The sequence below is a fragment of the Palaemon carinicauda genome, chromosome 8 (genome assembly GCF_036898095.1).
Source record: "Palaemon carinicauda isolate YSFRI2023 chromosome 8, ASM3689809v2, whole genome shotgun sequence".
In the NCBI taxonomy this organism is placed as follows: domain Eukaryota; kingdom Metazoa; phylum Arthropoda; class Malacostraca; order Decapoda; family Palaemonidae; genus Palaemon; species Palaemon carinicauda.
Genome location: NC_090732.1, coordinates 92,482,583 through 92,508,439, shown reverse-complemented (window position 1 = coordinate 92,508,439; position 25,857 = coordinate 92,482,583). Strand labels below are relative to the sequence as shown.

At 41.0% G+C, this 25,857-nt stretch overlaps 2 protein-coding genes across 2 annotated transcripts; both read right to left on the bottom strand.

The window, feature by feature from the left end:
• Positions 1-18,079: 18,079 nt before the first annotated feature.
• Positions 18,080-18,499, bottom strand: LOC137645365 (uncharacterized). The gene has a single exon (XM_068378175.1). It carries the CDS (start codon positions 18,497-18,499, stop codon positions 18,080-18,082), a length of 420 nt encoding a protein of 139 aa, XP_068234276.1.
• Positions 18,500-18,678: 179 nt separating this feature from the next.
• On the bottom strand, positions 18,679-19,881 carry LOC137645364 (uncharacterized). Its single transcript, XM_068378174.1, has one exon. It carries the CDS (start codon positions 19,879-19,881, stop codon positions 18,679-18,681), a length of 1,203 nt encoding a protein of 400 aa, XP_068234275.1.
• Between the last annotated feature and the right edge of the window lie 5,976 nt (positions 19,882-25,857).

Genomic DNA, 25,857 nt, shown 5'->3' with positions numbered 1-25,857 from the left:
GTTCCTGTCCAACAAATTAAGATGAGAATCACCAGCTGAAGACCAGACAGGAGAACAATACTCGAAACAAGGTAGAATGGAAGAATTGAAACTTCTTCAGATTAGATTGATCACCGAAAACCTTAAAAGACTTTCTCAATCAGGCAATTTTTTTGTGCATTGAAGAAGACATACCTAATGTATTTCTCAAAAATAAGTAAGTTTTAATGGAAGATGAATGTGACATCCATTTTAAGGGCAACAGATTACTTAGGAGACGATAATAATCTCTCTCTCTCTCTCTCTCTCTCTCTCTCTCTCTCTCTCTCTCTCTCTCTCTCTCTCTCTCTCTCTCTCTCTCTCTCTATATATATATATATATATATATATATACATATATATATACATATATATATATATATATATATATATATATATATATATATATATATATATATATATATATATATACATACATATATATATATATATATACATATATATATATATATATATATATATATATATATATATATATATATATATATATATATATATATATATATATATATATATATATATATATCAAATGCAGCCGTTTCTAGTCCACTGCAAGATCGGCGAGTTTTCATCATTACGCTGGCCAGTGGTGATTAGTGATTGTGGGGGATTTTCGTTTGATTGCTCATGACAAACCAACTTGTCGAGAATTTACTATTTTTATTAGTGAGTCGGAAACTTGTTCCGGGAATGTCTTCATAGATTATGCAACAAAGATCAACAGGGAAGGATTGGAGCACTAACACTAGCCTTAATAAGGTAGTAGGTTGACCAGGGCACCAGCCAACCGTTGAGATAATACCACTAGTGAGTTATGGGGTCTTTTGACTGACCAGACAGTACTACATTGGATCCTTCTCTCTAGTTACAGGTCATTTTCCTTTTAGCTACACACACAGAATAGTCTGGCCTATTCTTTACATGTTCTCCTCTGTCCTCATACATCTGACAACACAGAGATTACTAAACAATTCTTCTTACCCCAAGGGGTTAACTACTGCATTGTAATTGTTCAGTAGCCTCTTTCCATTGCTGAGGGTAGAAGAGACTCTATAGTTATGGAAAGCAGCTTTTCTAGGAGAAGGACACTCCAAAATCAAACCATTGTTCTCTAGTGTTGGGTAGTGCATAGCCTCTGCACCATGGTTTTTCACTGTCTTGGGTTAGAGTTCTCTTGCTTGAGGGTACATTCGGGCACACTATTATATCTTATTTCTCTTCCTCTTGTTTTGTTAAAGTTTATATAGGAGATATTCATTTTAATGATGTTACTCTTCTTAAAATATTCTATTTTTTGTTATTTCCTTTCCTCACTGGGGTATTTTCCCTGTTGGAACCCCTTGGCTTATAGAATCCTGCTTTTCCAACTAGGGTTGTAGCTTAGCAAGTGATAATAATAATAATAATAATAATAATAATAATAATAATAATAATAATAATAATAATCTGCCTTCCCCCAGGGATTGCTGCTTCCTCCTCAACTTCTGCAACCTCTCTAGGCTTCTATTTCGTCTCTTGCTCCTACTGGAATCTGGATCCGTCGATGTACAAGGGGACAAGCTGATACATGGGGTGACAACAAGGTGCATTTGCCTTGCAATTGTCATAATATTCAGGGGTAACTGCCACCCTGTGAGACAGGAATAATAGCAGTATGCGGTCTTCGTGGGAACTTGTGGATTGAGTGGCAATTTACGCTCGGCCCACCCATTTGTCAGGTGCAGCAGGGCTGCATAACTCCTAACTACCTCACCAAGAGAAGGGAAATAAGCAAAGCTTTGAGTTTGCTTTAATCCGGGTAAACCGAGCAGCCCGTTAGCCAGGATGGTCCATGAAGCCACAAGTTGCACTTGAAGATGACTTTGGTGGCTACTCCCCGCAACGCCAGGTTTGCGTAATTGCACGACATGGGGACGTGCTTGAGAAATAATCGACAGTTCGACAAGATGCGGTTTATCTCCTCGACCCTATTGAGGACATATATATGGGGATATGCTCTGCCGTGACTAAGTTATTAATTGATGGTCTACCTTATCTTTGTCATTCTAAGCCACCTACACTCTTAGATTCTATTTGAGATCCGTCCTAATTACACCAGTGAGAGTTGGACAGGCATTTACGTTAATATAAACAAAGTCAATGGATAGGAGTAAAAGTAAAGTTAAATGTGGATCTTTACCTTCAAAGCACTAAGTTAAAGAAGCTTACACTCGCTTATATCAACTTACCTGGCAGTAGATTACTCTCTTCAATATCTCAGGCACAACTATCCCGAACTGAATTATTGGTTTGTTTAGTGCATAATCATTCAAATAAAGGGGTTAAAGATCATGGATGTAGGAGTAGGGGAGGCAGGAGTTACTATAGCTCCCCTCCTCCTTTGCTGAAAATATACTTTTCTAACTTCTACTTCGGAAAAGATTAGAAGATATTCAACTTCATAGATTTAGTCATCAGGAAAGATTGAAAGATATCAAATTGCAGATATTTAGTAACATTCTTCACAACAATGATAATTCAAAAGTAATTTCTCGAATAGAAGGTTTTCTTTTTTAACATACATTTTCATGTTAGAGTAAGGAATTATTCTACCTACACACACACACACACACACACACACACACACACACACACACACACACATATATATATATATATATATATATATATATATATATATATATATATATATATATATATATATATATATATATATATATATATATATATATATGAAGTGGTTCCCGGAGTTCTTACAAGATTATTTTGTAGAATGTGGCATGAAGAGGCAAAACCTGATGAATGGGAGTTAGGAGTGTTGGTGGAAATGGCAAAAGAGGGAAACCTAACTGATTGCAATAATTAGAGGCATAACACTTACGTCAGTTATGAAAATATATAGTATGCTTACTCTAAAGAGACTGGAGAGAAAGATTGATGAAAAGCTGAGAGATGAAGAAGCAGGATTTAGGAAAGGTAGAAGTTGCACTGACCAAATTTTCATTTTGAGATATGTTGTATAGTAATGCGTAGAATATAGAAATCTCCTTTTGAGGGCATTTATGGATTATGAAAAAGATTTTGATAGTGTGCACCAGCCAATATTGTGGAGAGTCCTGCATTACTATGGAATTCCTCTTAAATATGTAAATTTTATTAAGTCTGTTCATGAGCATAGCAAGCGCAAAGTTAATGTTAATGGGGTCTTATTAAAGGAATTTCCAATGAACAGCGGAGTACTCCAAGGGAATGTGTTGTCACCTATATTGTTTATCCTCCTCATGGATTTTGTAACGCGTAAAGCAGTCAGAGATGGTGAAGAAGGATTGCACTGGATTGGTGATAGGAATTTAGCAGACATAGAATATGCTGATGATGCTGTCCTCGTTAGCAGAACACCACAGGATTTGCAATGCCTGCTTACTAGAATGCATGAAATATCAGACGAGGTTGGGCTGAAAATAAATTGAAGAAAGACAGATGATGAGAACGGAGTATGCAATGGAAGATGAAATAGCATTGGAAGGAGAAAGGATTATTTAGGTAGAATCATTCAAGTGTTTAGGAACTATGATCTCCAATACCGTGTCTTTAGAATTAGGGTTTAGTGAAAGTTTGATAAAAGCAAATCAGACAAGGGCTAGGTTAAGTAAAGTATGGAAATCAAATTGTTTGAAATAACATATAAAAATCGGACTATATATCAGTTTAGCGAGATCGGTGTTACTCTATAGATTTAGTAGATTTGAGAACAAAGCCCTCAGAAGGAAATTTGGGAGTTAAATGATAGGACAGGATTAGAAATGAAACTATAAGAGAGATTACTCGAGTGCCGTATGTGGATGAGATCATGATGAGGGGTAGAGAGAGATGGTTTGGGCATGCTCTTCGCACTCCCCCAGAGAGATTAGTTCACCAAACGTTCAGCTGAGCTCCACAAGGTAAGAGTTGGAAGACCCAGGCCTAGATGGCTGAGGACTATGAAGCGCGAAGTAGTAGATGAAGAATGGAGAGGTATTGAATTAAAAGCTCAAGATAGAGACGTCTGGTGAAATCTAACCGAGCCCCTTTGCGTCAATAGGCATAGGAGGAGATGATGATGATGGTATGCAGTATATATATATATATATATATATATATATATATATATATATATATATATATATATATATATATATATATATATATATATATATATATATATATATATATATATATATATATATATATATATTATGAAGTCTATGAAGTACTTTTCTGTTTGTGAGATTTTCATTTTCATACCTTATCGCCATAGCTTAAAACCAAAGACAAATAAAATAATTATCAACTAATACATTAGATAATTGTCTTTCATACACTAGTAATTAGACTTTAAAATTTAAAGATAGAATTGGGTATGAAAAACAAATGATATGCTTAGAAAACTGATAGGCCTAATTTGATTGACATTGGGAATGAGTTTATAGAAAAGATACAACATCATTATTATGCTTTTGGTAAATTCATCAAGTAGGCCTACAGGTATTTTATGATAATCCCGTATACAAATTGTAATTGGTCACATAAAAATCGTCCAAAAATATAATTTCATGGTTGCTGCAATTAGCTGTCAGATGCCAGGAAATCGCATCTATTGGTGTTCCCTCATAAAAACAATTGTGGGGAAGGACCCCCTAGATCCCCCGTCGTCAATCACTTCTCAAACTTTAGCCGCCCCCCTCCCCGCCCCACCCTCCCAAAAAGACGCTCCTACGGCCCTGAAGATACCAATGTCTACAATCTATTCTAATTTCTTTAATTACAAATTACAGTAAAAATGAAAACCAAAGTAACTCAATAATGGCTTATTCAAATGGCAACATCAATAAATGAAGAAATGTTAACCACAATTTACCACAAAAATTAACACTGTGAATAATAGACCGAATAAACACGTGGGGTTAACCCTTAAACGGAATAAATAAAATAAAAATATTATGGGAAATAATTTCATCCTAACTCAAGCAGTAGATTACTGTGGAGTCCAAACACGTGGTCAGTGACCCGAGTCAATTAATGACAAATTAAACAAATTTACATTAAATTCCAAGACCACAGCCTAAATCACGTAACGCCAAACGTTACCTGAACTTTATTTAAAACAAAACGAAAACGTACCTAAAAGGGGAATAACCATTAATTAAAATCACAAGTAAGATCCTGTTTGCCCGTGTCTAGAGAATGGCGGTCTTGAATTCCGGCCTCATTAGGCCTACTGCTGGGCCCTTTAGTGGAGTCAATGCCCCTTCCAACACGCCCCTAGAATTTATCTGCCTCCTTCTCAATGTCTGCGAGTCTGCGACCTCTCAAGGCTTCTATTTTGTCTCTGGCTCCTACTGGAATCTGGATCATATTTACTCTATAGTGTCAGTTCCTAGCCACTATATTATGTTTTGCAGATTATAATTAATCTCTATGCATATTTGTATATTTGTTTTGTGGCCTATGCATACCATTGTCTAGTATTAAGTCACATTAATGTATCAATCATATTTAATCCATTGTGTCAGTTCATAGCCACTACCTCCAACATTGTCAATAAACATGATTGTAAATTGATGATGAGTTTATACACACACACACACACACACACACACACACACATATATATATATATATATATATATATATATATATATATATATATATATATATATATACATATATATATATATATATGTGTGTGTGTGTGAGTGTGTGTGTGTGTGTATAAATATATCTATATATATATATATATATATATATATATATATATATATATATGTGTGTGTGTGTGTGTGTATATATATATATATATATATATATATATATATATATATATATATATATATATATATATATATATATATATATATATATATATATATATATATATATATATATACTAGCAAATCTGCATATTGATATCGTTCGAAAATATGTGCTGAAAATTTATTTACATATGGCAAAGTACCAAGAAAAATGTTAAAACAGCGCAGTAATACATCCAACTGCTCGTTTGCTCACCACTCCATATTATACATACTAAGTGCACAGAAAGGGCGTTGACTTCAAATCATGATACAAATGTCTCTATTATCAAGAAGTTCCTTTTGGTTATAGAAAAGAAATTATCCAAAGACACGTCATAATCTCAAATTGACCATTTAGGAAACTATTATGGTATATTAAGATAACTGATTTCATTTCCGGAATCAGCTGTTCATTTCAGATACATTTGGAGATGAAATAACAAACATAATACAAATTAGAACAAATGTAAGGTGATTTGATTATTCATACCATAATGTCAAAATTACACAAGTTCTTAGATTAGGGCTAGGCTGATTACTCTTCTGTTTTGTCCTAGTCTATCCTGCCAGTGTGCGCACATGAACTTTGGCATTTGCAGAAAAGCATAAAGTGCAATCCCTATATACAGCGCTTACAAGGAACCTTACAGTCAGTCTTAAGGTGCGTCCACACTGGCAACATCATGTGTACCGATATATCAACAACAAAGTTGGAAACCTTACAGTCAACACCGGTACACATATCGACAACAATGTATGAAACTTTGTCTGCTACAATGTCTGGCAACATATTGGCAACACGTGTCAACTTGGTGAAGCCGTCCACACCTCATTCTAGAGAATTGTGTGTCTGTCCGGGTATCTCCAACCACATCGACTCGTTCACACCAGGGTTGCCAACATATCACCAATAAATCTCTACCAACATCTTGACAACAATGTTTCGTCAACAGTCTAAAAATTTGTTACCTACAAAGTTGTACACCGTGTTGTCGAAATGTTTTGTCGCTAGTGTGGAAGCACCTTTACACTTTTAAAAGACAAGCTCTGACAAGTTCTTCAAAATGGTGGGAGTAGTTGTGTAACTGGAGTTGGTGCAGTCTAGTGGTTCTTTCTGCCTTCCCATTCTGTTAGGAATACAGGAGCTGTTGCTTTCACAAGTGCACTATCCTACATGTGTCCACTCTGAAATGAGAAGATAATTATGTTGCTGATTAGAGAGAACATTTAGATAGCTAATAAAATGTGTGAGATTCAAGTAATAAAATGATTACAGCAATCTTGGGCATGATTAGTCTCCCTATAGAAGTATATTTATTTATCTGATATGCAACTCTGAGAAGGTGCTGATGCAGGGCATTGCTGCTTGGAGGCATGTGCTCGAAGTCTCTTCCTTGGTGGAAGAAGAGGGACTACCTACACAATTGTGATGGTCTCCTTAGTTACACCAAAAAAGCAACAAGATACATCTTTGAACCACAGATGTGTAACTGTTGATAGTTTCCAGGGTAGAGTTAAGGCTTGAAAGTAGCTCAAAGGCAACGTGCACTCAGGAAGGGACTATCATACTTTTCAGGTACTTTTCTTGCCTTTACAAAAGATTGCTGAGGTTGTGCTGCATCCTCTTAATGCATGAAATGCTGGTAGTGCCTTTGCCTTAGATGGTCCAAGTATTTTTACGATGTCGTGCACTAGAATGTACCTGTTAAGTAAAAGAGTGATATGGTCTTCTATCGTACTTTCCAGGCACTTTTACCAAAGAATGATGAGGTTGTGTCGCATAATGTTAATGTATGAAACCCTGGTGGTACATTTGCTCTATGTGGTTCAAGTGTGTTTATGATATCGTGCACTGGAATGCACCTGTTAAGGAATAGAGTGATATGGGTTGTCTTCCTCATCGATAACCTATTGGCACACACTGAAGGTATGTGACTTTGAGAAATTTATAAGTGAACTAACCTACAGTTGCGTTTCCTTCCAAAGCCATTCCAAAGTTAATCAATCCTCTGTCTGATTTCAACAAAGGAAGAAATGCCCAGCACTACTACCGTCACTGCTGCGGACTATCACTCGATGATGACCAGCAGATGTAATTGCGGCTTCATGTAGAAATATCTGAATGTCGGCTTCCTCATGTGTGCATGGGGTCACTGCTCCAACGTCCCCCCACCCCTGCAGCTGGTGGACTCTCACAGTCACTGAGAATGGGGGTGAAAAGTTGCTTGCCCTGAAATGAGGAAGTTAATGTAATTGAGCATATTATTATTATTATTATTATTATTATTATTATTATTATTATTATTATTATTATTTTTGTTGTTACAAGCTAAGCTACAACCTTAGTTTGAAAAGCAGGATGCTATAAGCCCAAGGGCTCCAACAGGGAAAAATAGCCCAGTGAGGAAAGGAAACAAGGAAATAAATAAACTGCAAAGTAATTAATGAACAACTAAAATAAAATATTTTAAGAACATTAACAACATTAAATTAGATCTTTCATATATAAACTATAAAAACTTGAAAAAAAGAAACAAGAGGAAGAGAAATAAGATAGATAGTGTGCCCAAGTGTACCATCAATAAAGAGAACTCTACCCTGAGACGGTGGAAGACCATGGTACAGAGGCTATGGCACTACTCAAAACTAGAGAGCAATGGTTTTATTTTGAGGTGTCCTTCTCCCAGAAGAGCTGCTTACCATGGTTAAAGAGTCTCTTTTACCCTTACCAAGAGGAAAGTAGTCACTGAACAATAACAGTGCAGTAGTTAACCCCCTGAACGAAGAAGAATTGTTTGGTAATTGCAGTGTTGTCAGGTGTATGACAGCAGAGGAGAATGTGGAACGAACAGGTCAGTCTATTCGGTGTGTGTAGGCAAAGGAAAAATTAGCCGTAACCAGAAAGAAGGATCCAATGCAGTACTGTCTGGCCAGTCAAAGGACCAATAACTCTAAAGGGGAGGTATCTCAACTGATGGCTGGTGCCTTGGACAACCCACTACCTTAAACAGAGGCCTTGGTGTTTTAAATGATAATTCATAACTTTTGTTAGTAGGTTGTGACAATTTGTCAACTAACCTGTGGAAGTGTTGCAAGCTTCAACCCCTTGGCAAGCTCCATGAATAATTTCTTGTTCAGGTCAACATGTAGGAAGGCAGCCTAATTTCAACGAACTTTCACCAAAACGGGAACCCCCTTACGAGCTCCATTTCTCATTGTTCCCTAGTTCCTGACTAGAGGCTCGTCTTGTTGCAGACATCCCATACAAGGTCAATCATGTGTCTCTCAATCTAAGAGAGGATAAGAGAAGATGTATGGAAAAAACACTTCTTTGAATTATAGTCTCTGATGGTCACAGCATTTCTTAGGAGGAAACATTTGAATGAGCATAGCTCCATCTAATACAGCAGTAGTTGTCTCTGGAGTGAGATTGTTGAGATTTGCAGGTACAATACAGGCCAGGATCTCACTCTTATTTCCATGGTGCATATATCCCTTCTGCATTAGAGAGGGAGGATGGACAGAGCTCTCATGGGAAAACACAGACTCGATGTTACAACCGGAATTCATTGCTAACAAAATTTGGGTATCATTTGCCTGTTGATCTTTGATAATAGCCACCTCTAATTTCTGGCGTGGTTGAGAGAAAAAGATGTGAACAATTTCAGCTTTGTATGGGGTATTGTTGCAGTGAATGCCTCATCTAGAGAGTAGATTTACTTATCAACAAATGCTTTATATTATTGCAATCCAATGTCCTTCACATTTCTCACATTATCTACTACCTCTGGAGGCATGATGATTGACTAGTCTAGGTCGAGCAACTGTTCACTGTCCTCCATGAAAGAGTTTCCCAGATGTTCAAATGCAACCATCACTCCCAGTACACCAGACTGAAAAGAAGAGAAGATCTATAGGCATTGGTAAATCATATGTAAGAACATAAGAAGTAAAGAAATGGTAGTAGACCAATCGGTCCATAAAGGCGGCTCCTGTGCACTCTTCCCTTATCATTCATAATTATATCTACCTAATTTGATATTAAAAGTACACGGTATTTGTCCTAATGATCTCACCTGGAAGTTTATTCCACTTGTTCACTACCCTATTCTCATATCAATTTCCCCATATTTCTCTACATGTGGTACATGTTACCTTCAACTATCCAATGATAATCATACCACTGAAAATAATGAGGCTCTCAAATTTCAATATACTAGGAAATTACCCTATAGTTACTCTGGAATTTGATGTACTGTTCATGGTGCATCAGTTCATCTGACTCATTAGTCCCTTCCATTTTCCGGGACGAACAACCTGCTCACGGTGAACTGTTCGTTGATCATCTATGTTCTTCATGATGCCAGCATGATTCTTGAGCCAATCAATAGTTGCTTGTGTATCTGGTCACATGTAATTCTAGAGAACGCTAGGGCTGTAGTTCACACAACTGCTTGAGACATTCTTCAAAGGGCAGAGGGGTGAAGTCATTTGAGTCACCATCTCCTGAGAGATCATCATCATCAGTCGCCGCTGTATTAACATAGTGATCATACACAGTCTTCATTAGCATGTAGAGAGCAGCAACTGACACCTGATGCATGTATCTGGTTCTGCAGATATGATGGACTACAATGAATGACTCCACTTTGCCACTGGTTGAGATACCACTGTTGGTTAGTGTTGTAGTCTACTCAATGCCATTCAACCAATCACCAGGCAAACTCCAGAGCATCTTCTCTCTGTGCATTGCCAACAATGTTATGAAAAAAGAGCCCTCATCATGATCTGACTATGGAAACTTCTACTGAAATCTTTTAGCTTATGTGAATATTGTTTGGCCAGCTTCCATAACTGGTGGGCATTGGAAGACTTAATGAAAATAGGGAGCATGTATGACTTGGTTGGTGGAGTATCAGGAATTTTTGTGGTGTTGGTATGGTTTGCTGCCCATGAAATCTATTCACCTGTTTCAATGACTTATTAGGATAGTGTTATAACTCTTTCTAGCCTCATGTACCTTTATTCAATTATGCTGGTGTGGGAGCTCATGGCTTGAATAGGATGCCTATTGGTCATTAGAACTGGGATGCGGAGCACTTCATCATTCAGTAGCAAGACATTCATATCCCTTTCTGTGTAGTTGCTTGGCAAGGAACACACAGTCTTCTTCCCCATATCCTCTGGATTGAGGATATCAAGATTCACATCTTGTTGTGTATCTGACAAGAAGTGCTGGTGAATACTGATGCATGTTCTATGGAGGGCTGATGTTACTGTCGTAAAGAGTGGATTATGGTCAATGTTGTCATAATTACTTGTGGTGAAAATGTGTTTAATTACCTGGGGGAACACCACATCAATCTATCTCCAGTGATCAATGCCTGAATTTATGATATCTGTAACAAGCACTCTCAAACAGTCATACAAGAGGCTCAACCCTTGCTAATGAAAATCATCAATTAGAGATTCACGGCCAGTTTGAAGATGTAATTTCATAGTCATGTATACCGAAGCTGATGTTTCTCTATTACTGTTGTGACGTGGGCCACTGTCACATTTATTGGATCTGAGTAAAATAGAGTTTAAGATGATCGGCTGCCCAATAGATGTTGCATCCTTGGACTCTTTAGATCCAAGAGGTGGATGATTGATAGTTGCTCAATCAAGAAGCATGTACAAGAATGAATGCAGAGTGATTGGGATTGATTCACCTTCAGACGAGGTTGAGAATGACATGTAATATCTTTCTGTATTAAGATATTCTTAACGAAGGATCTTAGCTGCTCTGTGCAGAGTGGAGACTTCACTTGATGTATTGTCTTTCCTATCAACCACAGCTTTGGACAGGTCATCGTCAAAAACAAGAGACCAGTAACAGGTAATCTTCACTGCTTTGATGTCAGGTATTATGCATTCAGTGTCTTTGAAAGCCAAGAGCAGCAATACGCTTATCATAAAGGGTCGTCAAGTAAGCCATTAATAGCGACTGTCTCATAACATGTGCTCGCATCTCTTGCGTGTTATGACTTTCAGTGATGGTACATCCAACCGTCTCGACTTTCCTATACAGCATAGTCAGGCATGTACGATGATCGAGGGCATTGATAGAGATCAAGTCACCAGTGGATAGTTTAGACAACAGGCGTTTGTCGCGTAATACTTTAGCAAAATCTTTGACTATTTTATCCAAGCAAAGTGTAGTGGCTTTTCTGAGCTTTTTCTTGTTGCTCACTTCATCACAAAAAAGACATGGAGGGTCAAGTAGCTTGCTCAAACAGACGATGATGACTGTGTGGCTGACATGACTATGCAAGTTTTTACCGGGCTAAATGATGGTTGTACTTGTTTATTTCTGTGCTTTTGAATTGTCAACAGCACTCCTGCAATATTTGTGCTACACTGCATGATTAGACATCATCAACTATAATATATTCTCTGTATCACTGTTCTTACAAATACAAAATTAGGGAGTTCACCTAATTCATTGCATTTCTGGATATCATTTACAATCTGTCTGAAAGCAGCTGAAAAGCTTTCAGGATTGTTTCCCCATTTTACAGATGGTCAGAGATCCTCAGTTGGATTATGAGGTTCGTCTGATAAATATATAAAATACAGGCTCACGTCAATTGGCAGGTGTGCTTTCACAGTAACAAGAATTCGTTTTGATTAATCACTCTAAATCTGAAAAATAGGAGTAACTTCAATATCTTACCAAAACAAAAATCAAACTAGAATAATGTGAATGTGCCAGTAAAAAAAATAAAATAAGAAATTTAAGTTGCAGTAAAAATTAACAATAAATTCTAGAAAACATTTTACATGTATGTATTTTGGTCAATTATTTGATATATAAACCCACAAGAAAGCAATATTTTTTTCTCAAAAATGAGTTCAGTGACCTTAAGTTAGCTAAAAAACATGTATCATAACAGTTTCTATGTCAAACGGTTCATGAGCTATGACTGGCCTGTATCATCCAAAATGATCGACAACAGCCATCTTGGATTTTGAGATATTATGTGTGCCCAAATTCCTATGACCTTAAGGAACTTCTATGCCATAGAGGACCTTTGCATCTAGATTTGAAATCAAGTTTCACTAAACATTTCTACTAATAGGGTTGGGTGCTCTAAAGCCATGCCTCTTAAACGTGTGGTTACTGATCATATGATTCTTGATAGGAGGAATAGATCATAATCTTTAAAATTATGTTAAGCTCCTGATTAAGGTAAACAAGTGAAAGCTTCCCAATCACGGTAAGGACCCCAATAGTGGTAAACGATTGCAAATTAACTGTTGATGGCATAAGGCCGATCCCAGGAAAAATGTGGATTGGGTAGAACAAGCACGAGAAGGCTTGTTTGCAGGGTACAATGAAACCTCGTCGATAGTGAAGGTAAGCTATCATAGCCCATGCGAGCAATGAGAATGGTCACAGCATTATTAGGGATAAAATCCAACCCACATAAAATTTCCTTAGGTCGGATCTCTTGGAATCAATTAATGAAGTAGGGTGTGGTACTACTCTAGTTGAATCTACCTCTCTCAAAAGTGGTAGAGCAGAAGCAGAACGATCCTTGGGTTGTCGAAGTTCAACTCTAATCCTTCCTTGTTTTATTACAGAACCTGGCCTGTATTTCGATGAGGAGAAGGCCTTGGCCAAGGGGCTCTCTTCCTTAGCATCCTTTGAGGTACCCATTGGTCCATTGCAAGCCTTGGGTGACGGGTCAAAGACATGTACTGCTGAAGATCTCATGTGTTCACTCCAGGAGGACCAGTGGACTGTCTTGTCCTTGGGATGCTTTTTAAGGACGATGAATTCCTTCAGTCAGGTAGAGACTGATTACTAATGGGAGATCACTTGCAAACAGGTGGGTTGTTTTGGACAGGTGAGTATTTACGGCTAGGGGAACAAGAGCATTCCGGAACTTATGTATTTTCCAGTGAGTGTTAAAAAACAAGTATGTGCTTGCTCCTTCCACGAAACCATGCATAGAAACCTGTCAAATTCTCAAGAGTGACACCCCGAACAGTCATCCTTTGTTTTGGGGATTCCTTATTCCATCTCTTCGTCAGTAGGAATGCTGAGAGAGATCAGTCAACAAGAAGAGGTTAACTGGTTCCCTGGTTACTTGGAGGTGATGATCACTTGTTGCACAATCATAAGTTCCGTTCATTGTTCCAGTTCATGTGGTTACTGTAGCATGATTCACAATCATGAAACAGATTGTAATCTTTACAATTGCATTAACTGATCACAAAGTTCCCGATAAAGATAAACAATCGTAAGGTTCCCAATCACAGTAAAGAATTGTACTGTAAGGTTCTCAATCATGGTAATGGATTTAGAAGTAACTGATCCCGGCATGAGGCTGATCTCATGGAAAACATCGGTAGTGGAGAAAAGGCATGAGGCAACTTGTTGGCAGGGTACAAGGAAACCTAGGCGCTCGCGAAGTCAAGATATCCTTGTCCATACGAGCAATGAAAACAGTCACAGCTTTCTCTTCCACCATATTGTGTAACAGAAGAGCAGGAATGAAGTAGATGGCAGAGGCTCTTTTTTACCCAAAGGACACCAAAGAACATACGTGAAGTGTCAATTGCATAGCATTAAGCGAGTTCAATACCTGAATCTCGTACCAGGAGCACACAAACATTTGAGGACGCACTCCTCTAGGAGAGCACTCTAAGGTCTATGCAAACATGTGAAAGCTCACTCCTGCAGGTGTGCATATGAGCTAGAAAAGCTCTCTAAAGTGTGTGAACAGATAAGTGTGCGCTGAAGGAGATCATAATCTATCCATCCTTTTATAGAAAGTGGACACGCAAAGGAGAGAACTCATGGGCATGTGTGTGATCACAAGCAAAGGAGTGCACTAGTGGATGTGCAGGAAGCATGCTAGATGGTACATGGTCATATCAGCATGCTAGTGGGGAAGTGTAAACAGATGAGGGGCCGTCAGCCCAGAATGAGCCCGCTCGCACAGAAAACAATGACTTTCTCGTGGGGAAGTAAACTGATGAGAATTAATTAGGTGGCTTCCTGGCCAACGGTGATGACATTCAGATGACAGAGATCTTAAGAACTCTATGAAGAGACAACAAGACCAGGATATATGTTTATAGCACCATTGAACTCAGCAGTACAGACATGCCTTCTCACTCTCAAGGGAATACAGTAAAAAGCAACATGAATGTTTCCAAACAAGAACAAGAAAATGTATATCTGCGGGATACATGGACAACTGTCAGTCAGCTATAGTTATTGGGAAAACTGCAAAATCTCTCTTCCTCATTAATGTTCCTTGCTAACAATTATCCAAAAGAAAACCAAAAGCCTTTAAACAGCTAGTAGACAACACCTTGAGTATATCTGAAAACAAAGTGGGTACTCAAGAGTACCGGCAGGGAGTTGGGCTCCCCCGCCACCCACCAACAACTACCAACGCCTCGTTGTAAATTTTAACAATTGTGTTCCAGCTACATTAAAAGAATACTCCTATTAAAAGACTAGGGTTTGTATCCATGTATGAACAAACTGCCAATAATATAAAATTGAACTTAATAATGTTATGATCCAAAGTTTTCCAATTAATGCTAAAAGTGATGTCATAAAGATAAAACTTTAATCTTGTTCATAATAGAGAAAAATGATTATGATTAACCTTTCTGGTATTTATTTTAGTTTTGGCTAGGACTGCATTTCAGATTTGAAAGTATGGCTTTCATATGATTTTTTATTTGTTATGAAAGATTTTGGCAACCATTTTTATCGGATACCAATAGTTTTACAAAAAAAAAAAACCCTGAACCTCATTGGGAAACAGAAATACAAATGAAATATAGATATGCATCCCAACCTTACCTTCACTACCCAAATCTAACTTAGGAAGCCTTAACCTAACGCGACCAGTGGGGCTAAGGCACCTTATTGCTTCAAAAGCCTTGAAAAATTACTCTATACCTTGGTTAGGCTTAAAATCCGTATGTAGAACACCGGAGAGGGGTTCACTTTCTTGGCTAAAGTTCTAAGTTATTAGCGTGTAGGTCTTGAAACTCACGTCTTTTATAATTAGATATATTGAAGAGTACAACTTGTATATCGGACGAGGTTTTAGCTGCAAAAAAAAAAAAAAAAAAAAAAAAGCTCGTCAATAAAAAAATACAGCAATGGTACAGGATTACATTAATTGCAATAGAGTTCATTATAATACATAAATACAAGTCAATAAAGAAAATACAGCAACGGTACAGGATTACATTAATTGCAATAGGGTTCATTAGAATAAATAATACACTTACATCTTTTCCCAACGCCAATTCATAGGTGGTACCGTTAATCTCCTGTGAGTGATTAGTTATCGAGCCAAATGTGTGATTGGTCCTTCACACACGGAGAGACACTCCTAATTCACCGCATCAGTCAACACAGCAAGCTGAGTGCAGAGATGCTCACACCACAGCGGACAGCCATGCACTGCCAAGGTCCGGGGCCGTGACGTCACTCTGTCTAGCGCGAGATGGCCCTCTGAGCCGACCAATCATGAAGCTAGACCATCGCTAGGCCCATATAAGGTTATGTTTTCGGCGCTTAGAGTTGGTCCTGGAGAACGTAATAATGGAAACTAAATTAATCCTCATGGTTAACTAAGAACACAAAAAATTTCTTGGAAATACGTTATGGCGTATCTTACACCGCCCCCTATTTGGTCATGGGCTAAATATTTCCGTAGATACGGCATCACTTGGGTTACCTCATTCAAATGACCTTGCTATATTTTCAACTCATATAATAAAATTCAAAATTTACAAAATGCAGCGAGCAGCGCTCGGCGTACACTCATTACACCTCATATACATCACTTTATATCATCATCGCCTCTATCATTTTCCAAGAGAAGGCACAGTTTCTGCACGGGCCTTCTGAACTCGCCGTTCTCAGTCTTGATCAAAGCTTGACGTACGCGACCGTCAGGGCTCCGAGTGACCTCCATGACTTTCCCTAGAGGCCAGCTGCCTCGGGCAAGCCGCTCTTCCAGCATTAGAACGACGTCACCGACGTTGATGTCACTCTTTGGGACTGACCACTTGTGGCGCTCCTGAAGCAGGGGGAGATACTCCTGTATCCACCTGCGCCAGAATTCGGTCAGCGAGGAACTGTGCCTGTCTCCATCGCCTCTTCACATACATGTCCTTCTTGCATGTGGATGTGAAGGGATCAGGTGACCCTTTCAAAGTTAGGATCATGTTAGGCGTGAGAGGGGCAGGGCAGTTCGGGTCGTCGTTGATCTTCGTCAGAGGTCGGCTATTAACAACAGCCTCCACTTCGCAGAACAGAGTGTGAAGCGTTTCATCAGTCGTGACTTGTTGGAGACAGGCCGCTGTGAGGGCTCTTCGGACGGACCTGATCAGATGCTCCCACACTCCACCGAAGTGTGAGGCATGTGGTGAATGAAAGTTCCACTCTATGCCTCGGATCAAGAGTGTGTCTCTGATTTCTCCTTCGTTGAAGCGCTGGAGAGCTTCTCTTAGCTCTTGTTCCGTGGCCACATGTTGGTCCCGTTGTCGGACCACATTCTCTTGATAGGCCCCCTGCGAGCGACGAAACGCCTGTTGGCATTGACGAAGGAGTCTTGTTCCCTTGTATCGATCACTTCCAGGTGGACTGCTCACGAGGTAAGGCACGTAAAGATAGTGCCCCAACGCTTCACTGGGGCCCTTCCTTGCTTCACTAAGAACGGTCCGAAGCAGTCCGACCCAGTGTTAGTAAAGGGGGGTTCATCTGGACAAAGCCGGTCGGATGGCAGTTCAGCCATGACCTGAACTACAGGACGACCACTTAGTCTGCGACAGACCAATCATTCTCGAATGACAGCTCCATTTCCGCGGACGATCCAGTAGTTTGTCCTCAACTGGGTCATCAGGTGGGTCTGGCCACAATGGCCGCATGGCTCTCACCATAAGCTTGACCGCCAGAGAACTGCTGGGTAGGATGATCGGATGCTTGGCCGTATCTGCCAGTGTTGATTTCTGCAATCGACCACCAACGTGGAGCAATCCATCCTCGAGAAATGGTCTCAGCTTGATTAATTTACTAACCTCTTCAGCGATCTTCCCTTCTTCGAGAGGGTGCTTAACTCTTCTTCATACTCTTGCCTTTGGGTCAGTCTCCAGATCAAATTCTCCGCGGTTCGCAGCTATGCACTCGAGAGTGAGTCGCCGCTGTATGGGCGAGCCTTCTGCATATGGCGGATAAATATTGTCATCCACGCGACGGTCCTGACAAACTTCAACCAGGAGGAGAATCTTGTCGCTATTGATTCAATGAATGTTGGTTCTTTCTTCGTTATATCGAAGACGGGAGAAGTCTTCACTTCGGCGTCTGGATCAAACTCTCCTCTGACAACGTCTTTGGGCATGGTTGGCCAGTGCGTTTCGTCCATCTTGAGGAAATCTGGTCCTGAAAACCACAAAGATGATTGGAGGAAGTCAGCGACGGATAAGCCACATGACGCGAGGTCTGCTGGGTTCGCAGTAGTATTGATGTATCTCCACGCCATAATGTCAGATGTATCCCCAATGAGATTGACCCTATTGTCCACGAAGGTCTGATACATCGCTGTCGGATTTCTGAGATATTTCAGCACTAACATGCTATCAGTTCAGAAGACTGATGGGGCCAGTTTCAGATGGAGCTCAGTCTTTAGCTTTGAGTCCATCTGTGCAGCGATAGCAGCCGCCGTCAGCTCAAGATGAGGGATGGTGGTCCTTTTCAGACGGGCGACTCTCGCCCGTCCTAGACGAGAGTGCATTGAATCTTTCCGTTGACATCAACTACACGCAAGTAAGAGACTACACCAAAGCCTGTCTGACTTGCGTCTGCAAGGTGGTGCAGCTGAAGGGTGTCAATATCTCCGAAGTCTGGTGGTATGAAGGACCTTCGCAGTTGGAACTCTTCCAGTTGTGGCAACTGCGCGAGCCAGGTCTTCCATCGAACAAGTTCACCAGCAGACATCTCCTCATCCCACGAGAGCTTCCTTCGGCACATTTCTTGCAACAGGATCTTCGCAATCAAAGTGACGTGGGATAAGTAGCCCAAGGGGTCGTAGATCGATGCAACAACAGAGAGCACACCACGTCGGTTGAAAGGCTTGTCTTTAAGGACGATTCTGAACGTGAACACGTCTATGCTCATATTCCAATGGATCCCCAGGGCTCGTTCAGTTGGCAGCTCATTTTTATTCAAGTCTAGGACAGCCACAGAGTCGTCTCGTTCTTCTCCGGGGATCGCAGCTAGAATTCGCTTGCTGCTGGAGGTCCATTGGTTAAGACGGAAACCTCCATCCCCGCACAGGTTGATCAGATCTCTGGTCAGTTTAATGCATTCTTCCTCATCATCCATCGCCTTGAGGAGGTTGTCGACGTAGAAGTTGCGACGTATAGAGTTAGAAGCTTCTTCGTTATACTTGCTTCCGAAGTCCAGGGCCGTTTTGCATAAGCAGAAGTTAACAACGCTCGGCGATGATCTTGCGCCAAAAACGTGGGACATCATTCTGAAGACTTGCAGTTCTTTGCTGGTGACACCTTCAGGCCACCAGAGGTACCTCAGGCAGTCTCTGTCCTCTTCAGGTACCTTCACCTGATGGAACATCTCCTGCACGTCTGCTGTGATGGCATGTTGACCCTCTCTAAAACGCAGGAGAACACCTGTCAGGCTATTGGTGAGGTCGGGGCCTTGCATCAGATGTTCGTTGAGAGATATTACTCTGTGCCTTGCCTTCAGATCGAAGACCACTCGGTCTTTCTGTTTGACAGGATGCCTAACAGAGTGGTGCGGCATGAGCCATACGCGCCCGTCCTTCCTGTCTAGCTGACTTACTGGAACCCTTTCGGCGTAGCCCTTATTAGTATATTTCTCCATCTGAGCTACGTAGGATGTCTTGTAAGCTTCGTCGTTGTCTAGTCTTCTTTTCAAGCTTCGGGCTCGTCGAATTGCCATATTCATATTATCAGGTAGAGGAATAAAGTCCTTGAATGGAAGCTTGGCCACGTACTTTCCGTGTCGATGCTGTATCGTGTTATTCAAGGTAGACAAGAATCTCTTATCCTCTAGGGAATCTTCCAATCTGGAGAGGGATTCCTTTTCGAAGAAATCTCTATTAAAATGACTCTGCAGTAGCTCTGTCAAGTCTTAAGGGTCAAATTTTCGATGAACATGATGCACGGGTGAGACCTCCGATTCAGACCGGTCTCCAGTAGGACCGAAAGCCACCCAATCAAGCTTGGTTAGGTAGGCGGATGGCTCATTGGCAGTGCCGTGGCGTTGCTCCAGAATGACTCGATTCAGGGTCGTGTCTAACCCGATCACGAGCTCGACCTGTTCGTGGTCAGTTGGCATGCTTTGCAGCTCTACGTCTGCCATGTGTGGCCATCTCTTCAGCCAGTCCAAAGGTATTATGTAATCTGTCGACACATTAATTTTGTCAGTAACAAAGACTTCTTTTACTCGTTCTTCCTCCTCACCTCCGTTGATGTTACCAAGGGTGAGTTGGACCACTTCCTTGCAGGTGAACGTACCGGCCTCTGTCACCATGGTCTGGTTGCAAGGCCTTCCCGTTACACCTAGCCGATCTATTAGGCCCCTTGCGGCTAACGTGGGTGCGGCTCCTCCATCTATGAAGCCGATCGTAGTGCACGTTCCGTTCACCATGACTGGGATAAGCTTCAACATTGTATGACCATCCGGTCGTCGGTCAGTGGACATGGCGTGTATGTGCCCCGTCGTCGCAGGAGTCCCAGCCTCTGGAGCGATTTCGGTGTTAGTTCTATCAGGTGGTGCATTGCTAGTTTTCCCGGCCTCCACTTTAGGCTTGTCAGATGTCTTGGACACAGTTGCTCTCTTGGAGTTTGCACTGTCCCTTGGAGGGGTTTTCTTCACATAGTGTAAGAGCGTGTGATGCGTCCCCAAGCCACACTTGCCACACGTAGATTCTTCTTCACAGGCTTCGTGATTGTGCACGATATTTAGGCATCTGAGGCAGAGTTTGGCATCTACCACAGTATTCCAGCGGTCAACCAAATTGAGGCTTTGGAATCGGTGGCACGACTGAATTCCGTGCTTATTTTTCTTGCAGTATACGCAATATATCCCATTGTCGGAAGGAGAGCTGTGGTGAACAGGCAAGGCTTTAGCTTTAATCGGCTTGCTCGTGTCCTCAGGTTTGCCCTTGGATGGATGACGGTCGCACTCGTAGTACTTCAGTTCTTTAGCGACCAGTGCCTGTCTCTCCACAAAGGTGATCAGGGCTGGAAGCTTGTGTTCGTGTTCCAGGTACTTGGAGACCCATCTTACCCGAAGAGGGTGAGGGAGCTTTTCCACTATCTTTCTCATAGTTTCTTGCAGCTCAATTCTAGTGTAATTTGCACCCAGTGCTGCCTTCACCTTCTTTAGGTAAGAAGCGTAGTTCATTAAACCTCCGCTATCACCTGCTGGGATTTCCTTCCATTCGAGAAGCTGACGAATAAAAGCTTTGGTAGCATCGACTTCTCTGCCGTAGAATTCACTCAGCTGCTTCCAAGCTTCATCGTACCCAATTGTCGGTGACAGGTGCAAGCAGTGCTCAACCAGGTTTCTCGGAGGCCCATCTAGGATATGATACAAGTGGTTTAGCCTGCACTCGGGGTCCGAGGTATTGTTCTCAATGTGCCATTTGAAGGACATCTTGAACCAATTAAATTTGGTGAAGTCGCCTCCAAAGCACTCAAGTTTAGTAGGTGGTAACAGCGTTGTCCACGCCAACTCATTGCTGCTAGCAAGAGTGCATTCGAGTGCCTTAAGCACTTGAGAATTGTTGGTCAAGGAGACAGCGACAGAGGGTTCAAACTTGGCATGCCGTGGTGCGAAAGGAGTTGAGGTGGGATCCAATGGCCGTGAGTGGACTTCCATGGGTGTAGAATGGCATTCTGGTCCTCTTGTATGTTCTACAGGGTCCAATGTCCGCATAGCACTTGGGTTATTCTCGTGGTGGTGGGCGACACTTAGCCTCCATTGATTGATCCTCGACTCATGTTCAGTCTCCACGACCTTTACACTGGGAACTCTCACGCTTCCGGCATGTGAAGACACTTCCGAACCACATTGCGACTCTCCTGCCTCCAATCTAATTTCGTATTCAAGTTGCTGTCTCTGAACCTCGAGCTCGGCCTCCAGCAATGTAGCGTCCTCTAGCCCTCTAGCGGCCCGATCCTCGGCATCTCTCTGAGCAGCGAATTCATCAGCTTCAGCTTTCTTCTTGGCTGCACGTTCTTCCGCTTCTAAGCGTGCCTTCAGTTGAACCTTGGCTAAGTTAGCTTGCGCTTCTAACAGCTTTCGGCGGACCTCGCTTGTGTCACTCTTGGATGACGTTCTTGATTTTAATGATCTCTCCAACATGATGACCATGTTCCCAGCTCGGCGTCAACGTCTGAGAAAGATTCACTTCTTGATAGTCAGGTTACAATCAGTTATCTAAGACCCACTTTTGTGTAAAGATCTAAACTGTAGAACACTGGAGAGGGGTTCACTCTCTCGGCTAAAGTTCTAAGTTATTGGCATGTAGGTCTTGAAACTCACGTCTTTTATAATTAGATATATTGAAGAGTACAACTTGTATATCGGACGAGGTTTTAGCTGCAAAAAAAAAAAAAAAAAAGCTCGTCAATAAGAAAATACAGCAATGGTACAGGATTACATTAATTGCAATAGAGTTCATTATAATACATAAATACAAGTCAATAAAGAAAATACAGCAGTGGTACAGGATTACATTAATTGCAATAGGGTTCATTAGAATAAATAATAGACTTACATCTTTTCCCAACGCCAATTCTGTTTCAAGTTCAGTTCAAAGAACATTCACAGGTGGTATCGTTAATCTCCTGCGAGTGATTAGTTATCGAGCCAAATGTGTGATTGGTCCTTCACACACGGAGAGACACTCCTAAATCACCGCATCAGTCAACACAGAAAGCTGAGCGCAGAGATGCTCACACCACAGCGGACAGCCATGCACTGCCAAGGTCCGGGGCCGTGACGTCACTCTGTCTAGCACGAGATGCCCCTCTGAGCCGACCAATCATGGAGCTAGACCATCGCTATTCCCATATAAGGTTATGTTTTCGGTGCTTAGAGTTGGTCCTGGAGAACGTAATAAGGGAAACTAAATTAATCCTCATGGTTAACAAAGAACACAAAAAATTTCTTGGAAATACGTTATTGCGTATCTTACACCGTACTTTGATAAAACACCGAAGTTCCAGATATACTAAGGAGATCAACAACTAATTTTGAAAATTTACTTTATTACTGGATTCTAAAAAGTATATTGAAAAGTAAAATTACATATTCTGAATCATCCAGGACTACATTGTATTGTACAGCAGCTTCATCTCACCCTTCCCAGAAATCCCTCTTGTACATACACCCCCGTGAAAAGAAAATCTAAATGCATTACTTAAGATCTACAAAATATATCTTTACAACACTGAATTTCTGAAAGGTTGGGATAATCAGTCCCATACACGATTTGGAATTGAAAGCTTACCTTACACAGGGAGAAGAATAACCACTTAAAACCTTACCAATTTGTAGGCTTACCTTTTGGTTGCTAAAAACCAATACTTTGCTGAGAGTAGGCCTATTATCTTATTTTTTTCAAATCTTGTAATAAATACAAGAATTTAAAAGTGAAACAATCTCCCTAATCAGTAGGTTAAATTAATATTTCCCTTCTATGGTGTCTAACAGATACATTCACATCAGAACTTCCCCAGTATGCTCAGCCATGGATTTGATTATTTGGTTGATGTATGAAAATCTAATTTATCACCCAACTGAATCTGCTCTTGTAATGGTTGGAGACTGCGTATTTGTATTTTATTGGGAATAAGAATGGCAAATGAGAACTGTAGGCTTGAATAATAAATTATGTAATTATTGATGAAAATGTAAGCCGTACTGTGGTATTGCACCTTTCTTGTAATTGATGCTGGAAGTAATAGTTTCTTTTTATTATGAATACACTATTCCCAAGTTCTAGACGAAGATTTTCTGTTACATAATCATAACTTAAAATTTTTAACCAATTAAAGCTGCCTAAACTTCTATGTTCATAGTAAAATAACGTTGAAGATTTTGAACATGAAATCAAACCTCAAGCTACTCGATAGCCATTAATCTGTGACAGTGATAAATGGTTCCCCTGACAATAAATTTGATGATAATGGAACCAAGTAGAACATGATGTTCACAGTTAGGATGGAAACAATTTTTATTTCTTTTATGAATTGTGACACTCTCAATTATGAAAGGTGAGGGGTCCAAAAGGGCAAGCTCCTAGTCAGATGTGGTTAAATGGGTCCCGTTTGCTACCCAGTTAGGATGCTGGTCAAGTGAGGGGTTCAGTTGGTCCCCAGTCAGGTGAGGGTCTGGTAACCCAGTTAGCCCCCAGTCAGGTGAGGGCCCGATAACCCTGAAGGTTCACAATCAGTTAGAGGCTGGTAACTCGGTTGGGTCCCCAAAAGTGAGAGGTCCAGTTGTCCTATGCCCTATGGTCAGGTGAGAAATCAAGTTGGCCTCAGGCAGGTGAGGGGTCTAGTCAGGCTACAGTCAGTTGAGGGGTCACGTTGGTCCCAGTCAGTTGAGGTGTCCAGTTGGCCCCTAATCAGATGAGAAGTCCAGTTGGGCCCCAGTCAGGTAAAGGTTCCAGTTAGCCCTCGGGTTGAAGGGTTCTGTCAGCCCCTGATAAGGTGAGGGGACCAGTTGACCTCTGATTAGGTGAGGAGTCTAGTTTGCCCCTGATTAGGTGAAAGGTCTAGTTGACCCCTGATTAGGTGAGAGGTCTAGTTGGCCCCTGATTATGTGAGGAGTCTAGTTGACCTCTGATTAGGTGAGGGTCTAGTTGGCCCCTGATTAGGTGAGGGGTCTAGTTGACCCCCGGTTAGGAGAAGGGTCCAGTTGGTCCCTGATTAAGTTAGGGGTCCAGTTGGCCCCTGGTTAGGTCAAGGGTACAGTTGGCCCCCGGTTAGGTCAAGGGTCCAGTTGACCCCTGATTAGGTAAGGGGTCCAGTTGTGCCTCAGTTACATGAAGGGTCCAGTTGACCCCCGGTTAGGTGAAGGGTCCAGTTGGCCCCTGATTAGGTGAGGGGTCCGGTTGGCCCTCGGTTATGTGAAGGGTAAAGTTGGCCCCCCGGTTAGGTGAAGTGTACAGTTGGCCCCCAACCCCCGTTACGTGATGGGTCGAGTTAGCCCCTGATTAGGTGAGGGGTCCAGTTGTCCCCCGGTTATATTAAGGGTCCAGTTGGCCCCTGGTTAGGTGAAGGGTCCAGTTAGTCCATGATTAGGTGAGGAGTCCAGTTGGCCCCCGGTTTTGTGATGGGTCCAGTTGGCCCCCGGTTAGGTGAAGGGTCCATCTGGCCCCTGATTAGGTGAGGGGTCCAGTTGGCTGCCGTTTAGGTGAAGGGTCCAGTTGAGCCCCAGTTAGGCGAGGGGTCCAATTGGCCCCCGGTTAGGTGAAGGGTCCAGTTGGCCCCCGGTTAGGTGAGGGTCCAATGCACCCTCATTTGTTTATCTAACCTTATCATCAGCACCAAACTACATAAAAAACTACGATACTTTTAATAGTAAATACCAGACTTATCAACACTAAATACCATTTTATCCAGAAGATCCAGGAATTGGGTTTTTAACCTTCTCTGGTGCCTAATATTTTTCATAAGTGAAACTCTAAAAATAATACCTGAAAATGAGGATAAAAACAAACTGCATAAAAAAAACTTTGTTTACATACTGATGCAGTATAGTCAGAATATTCTGTATAAAAGTTTACATTATAAATAAAAGCTATGAAATTAATAGACCTCAAAGTTGATAAAATTACCTGAAATACTTTGATATGAAAATAATAAAACCATTGTACAAACAAAAATCAATGCTGTA

Excerpts from the sequence above, each read along its gene's own strand:
- LOC137645365 (XM_068378175.1), bottom strand. The coding sequence starts at position 18,499 with ATGTATCAGACCTTCGTGGACAATAGGGTCAATCTCATTGGGGATACA.
- LOC137645364 (XM_068378174.1), bottom strand. The coding sequence starts at position 19,881 with ATGGCAATTCGACGAGCCCGAAGCTTGAAAAGAAGACTAGACAACGAC.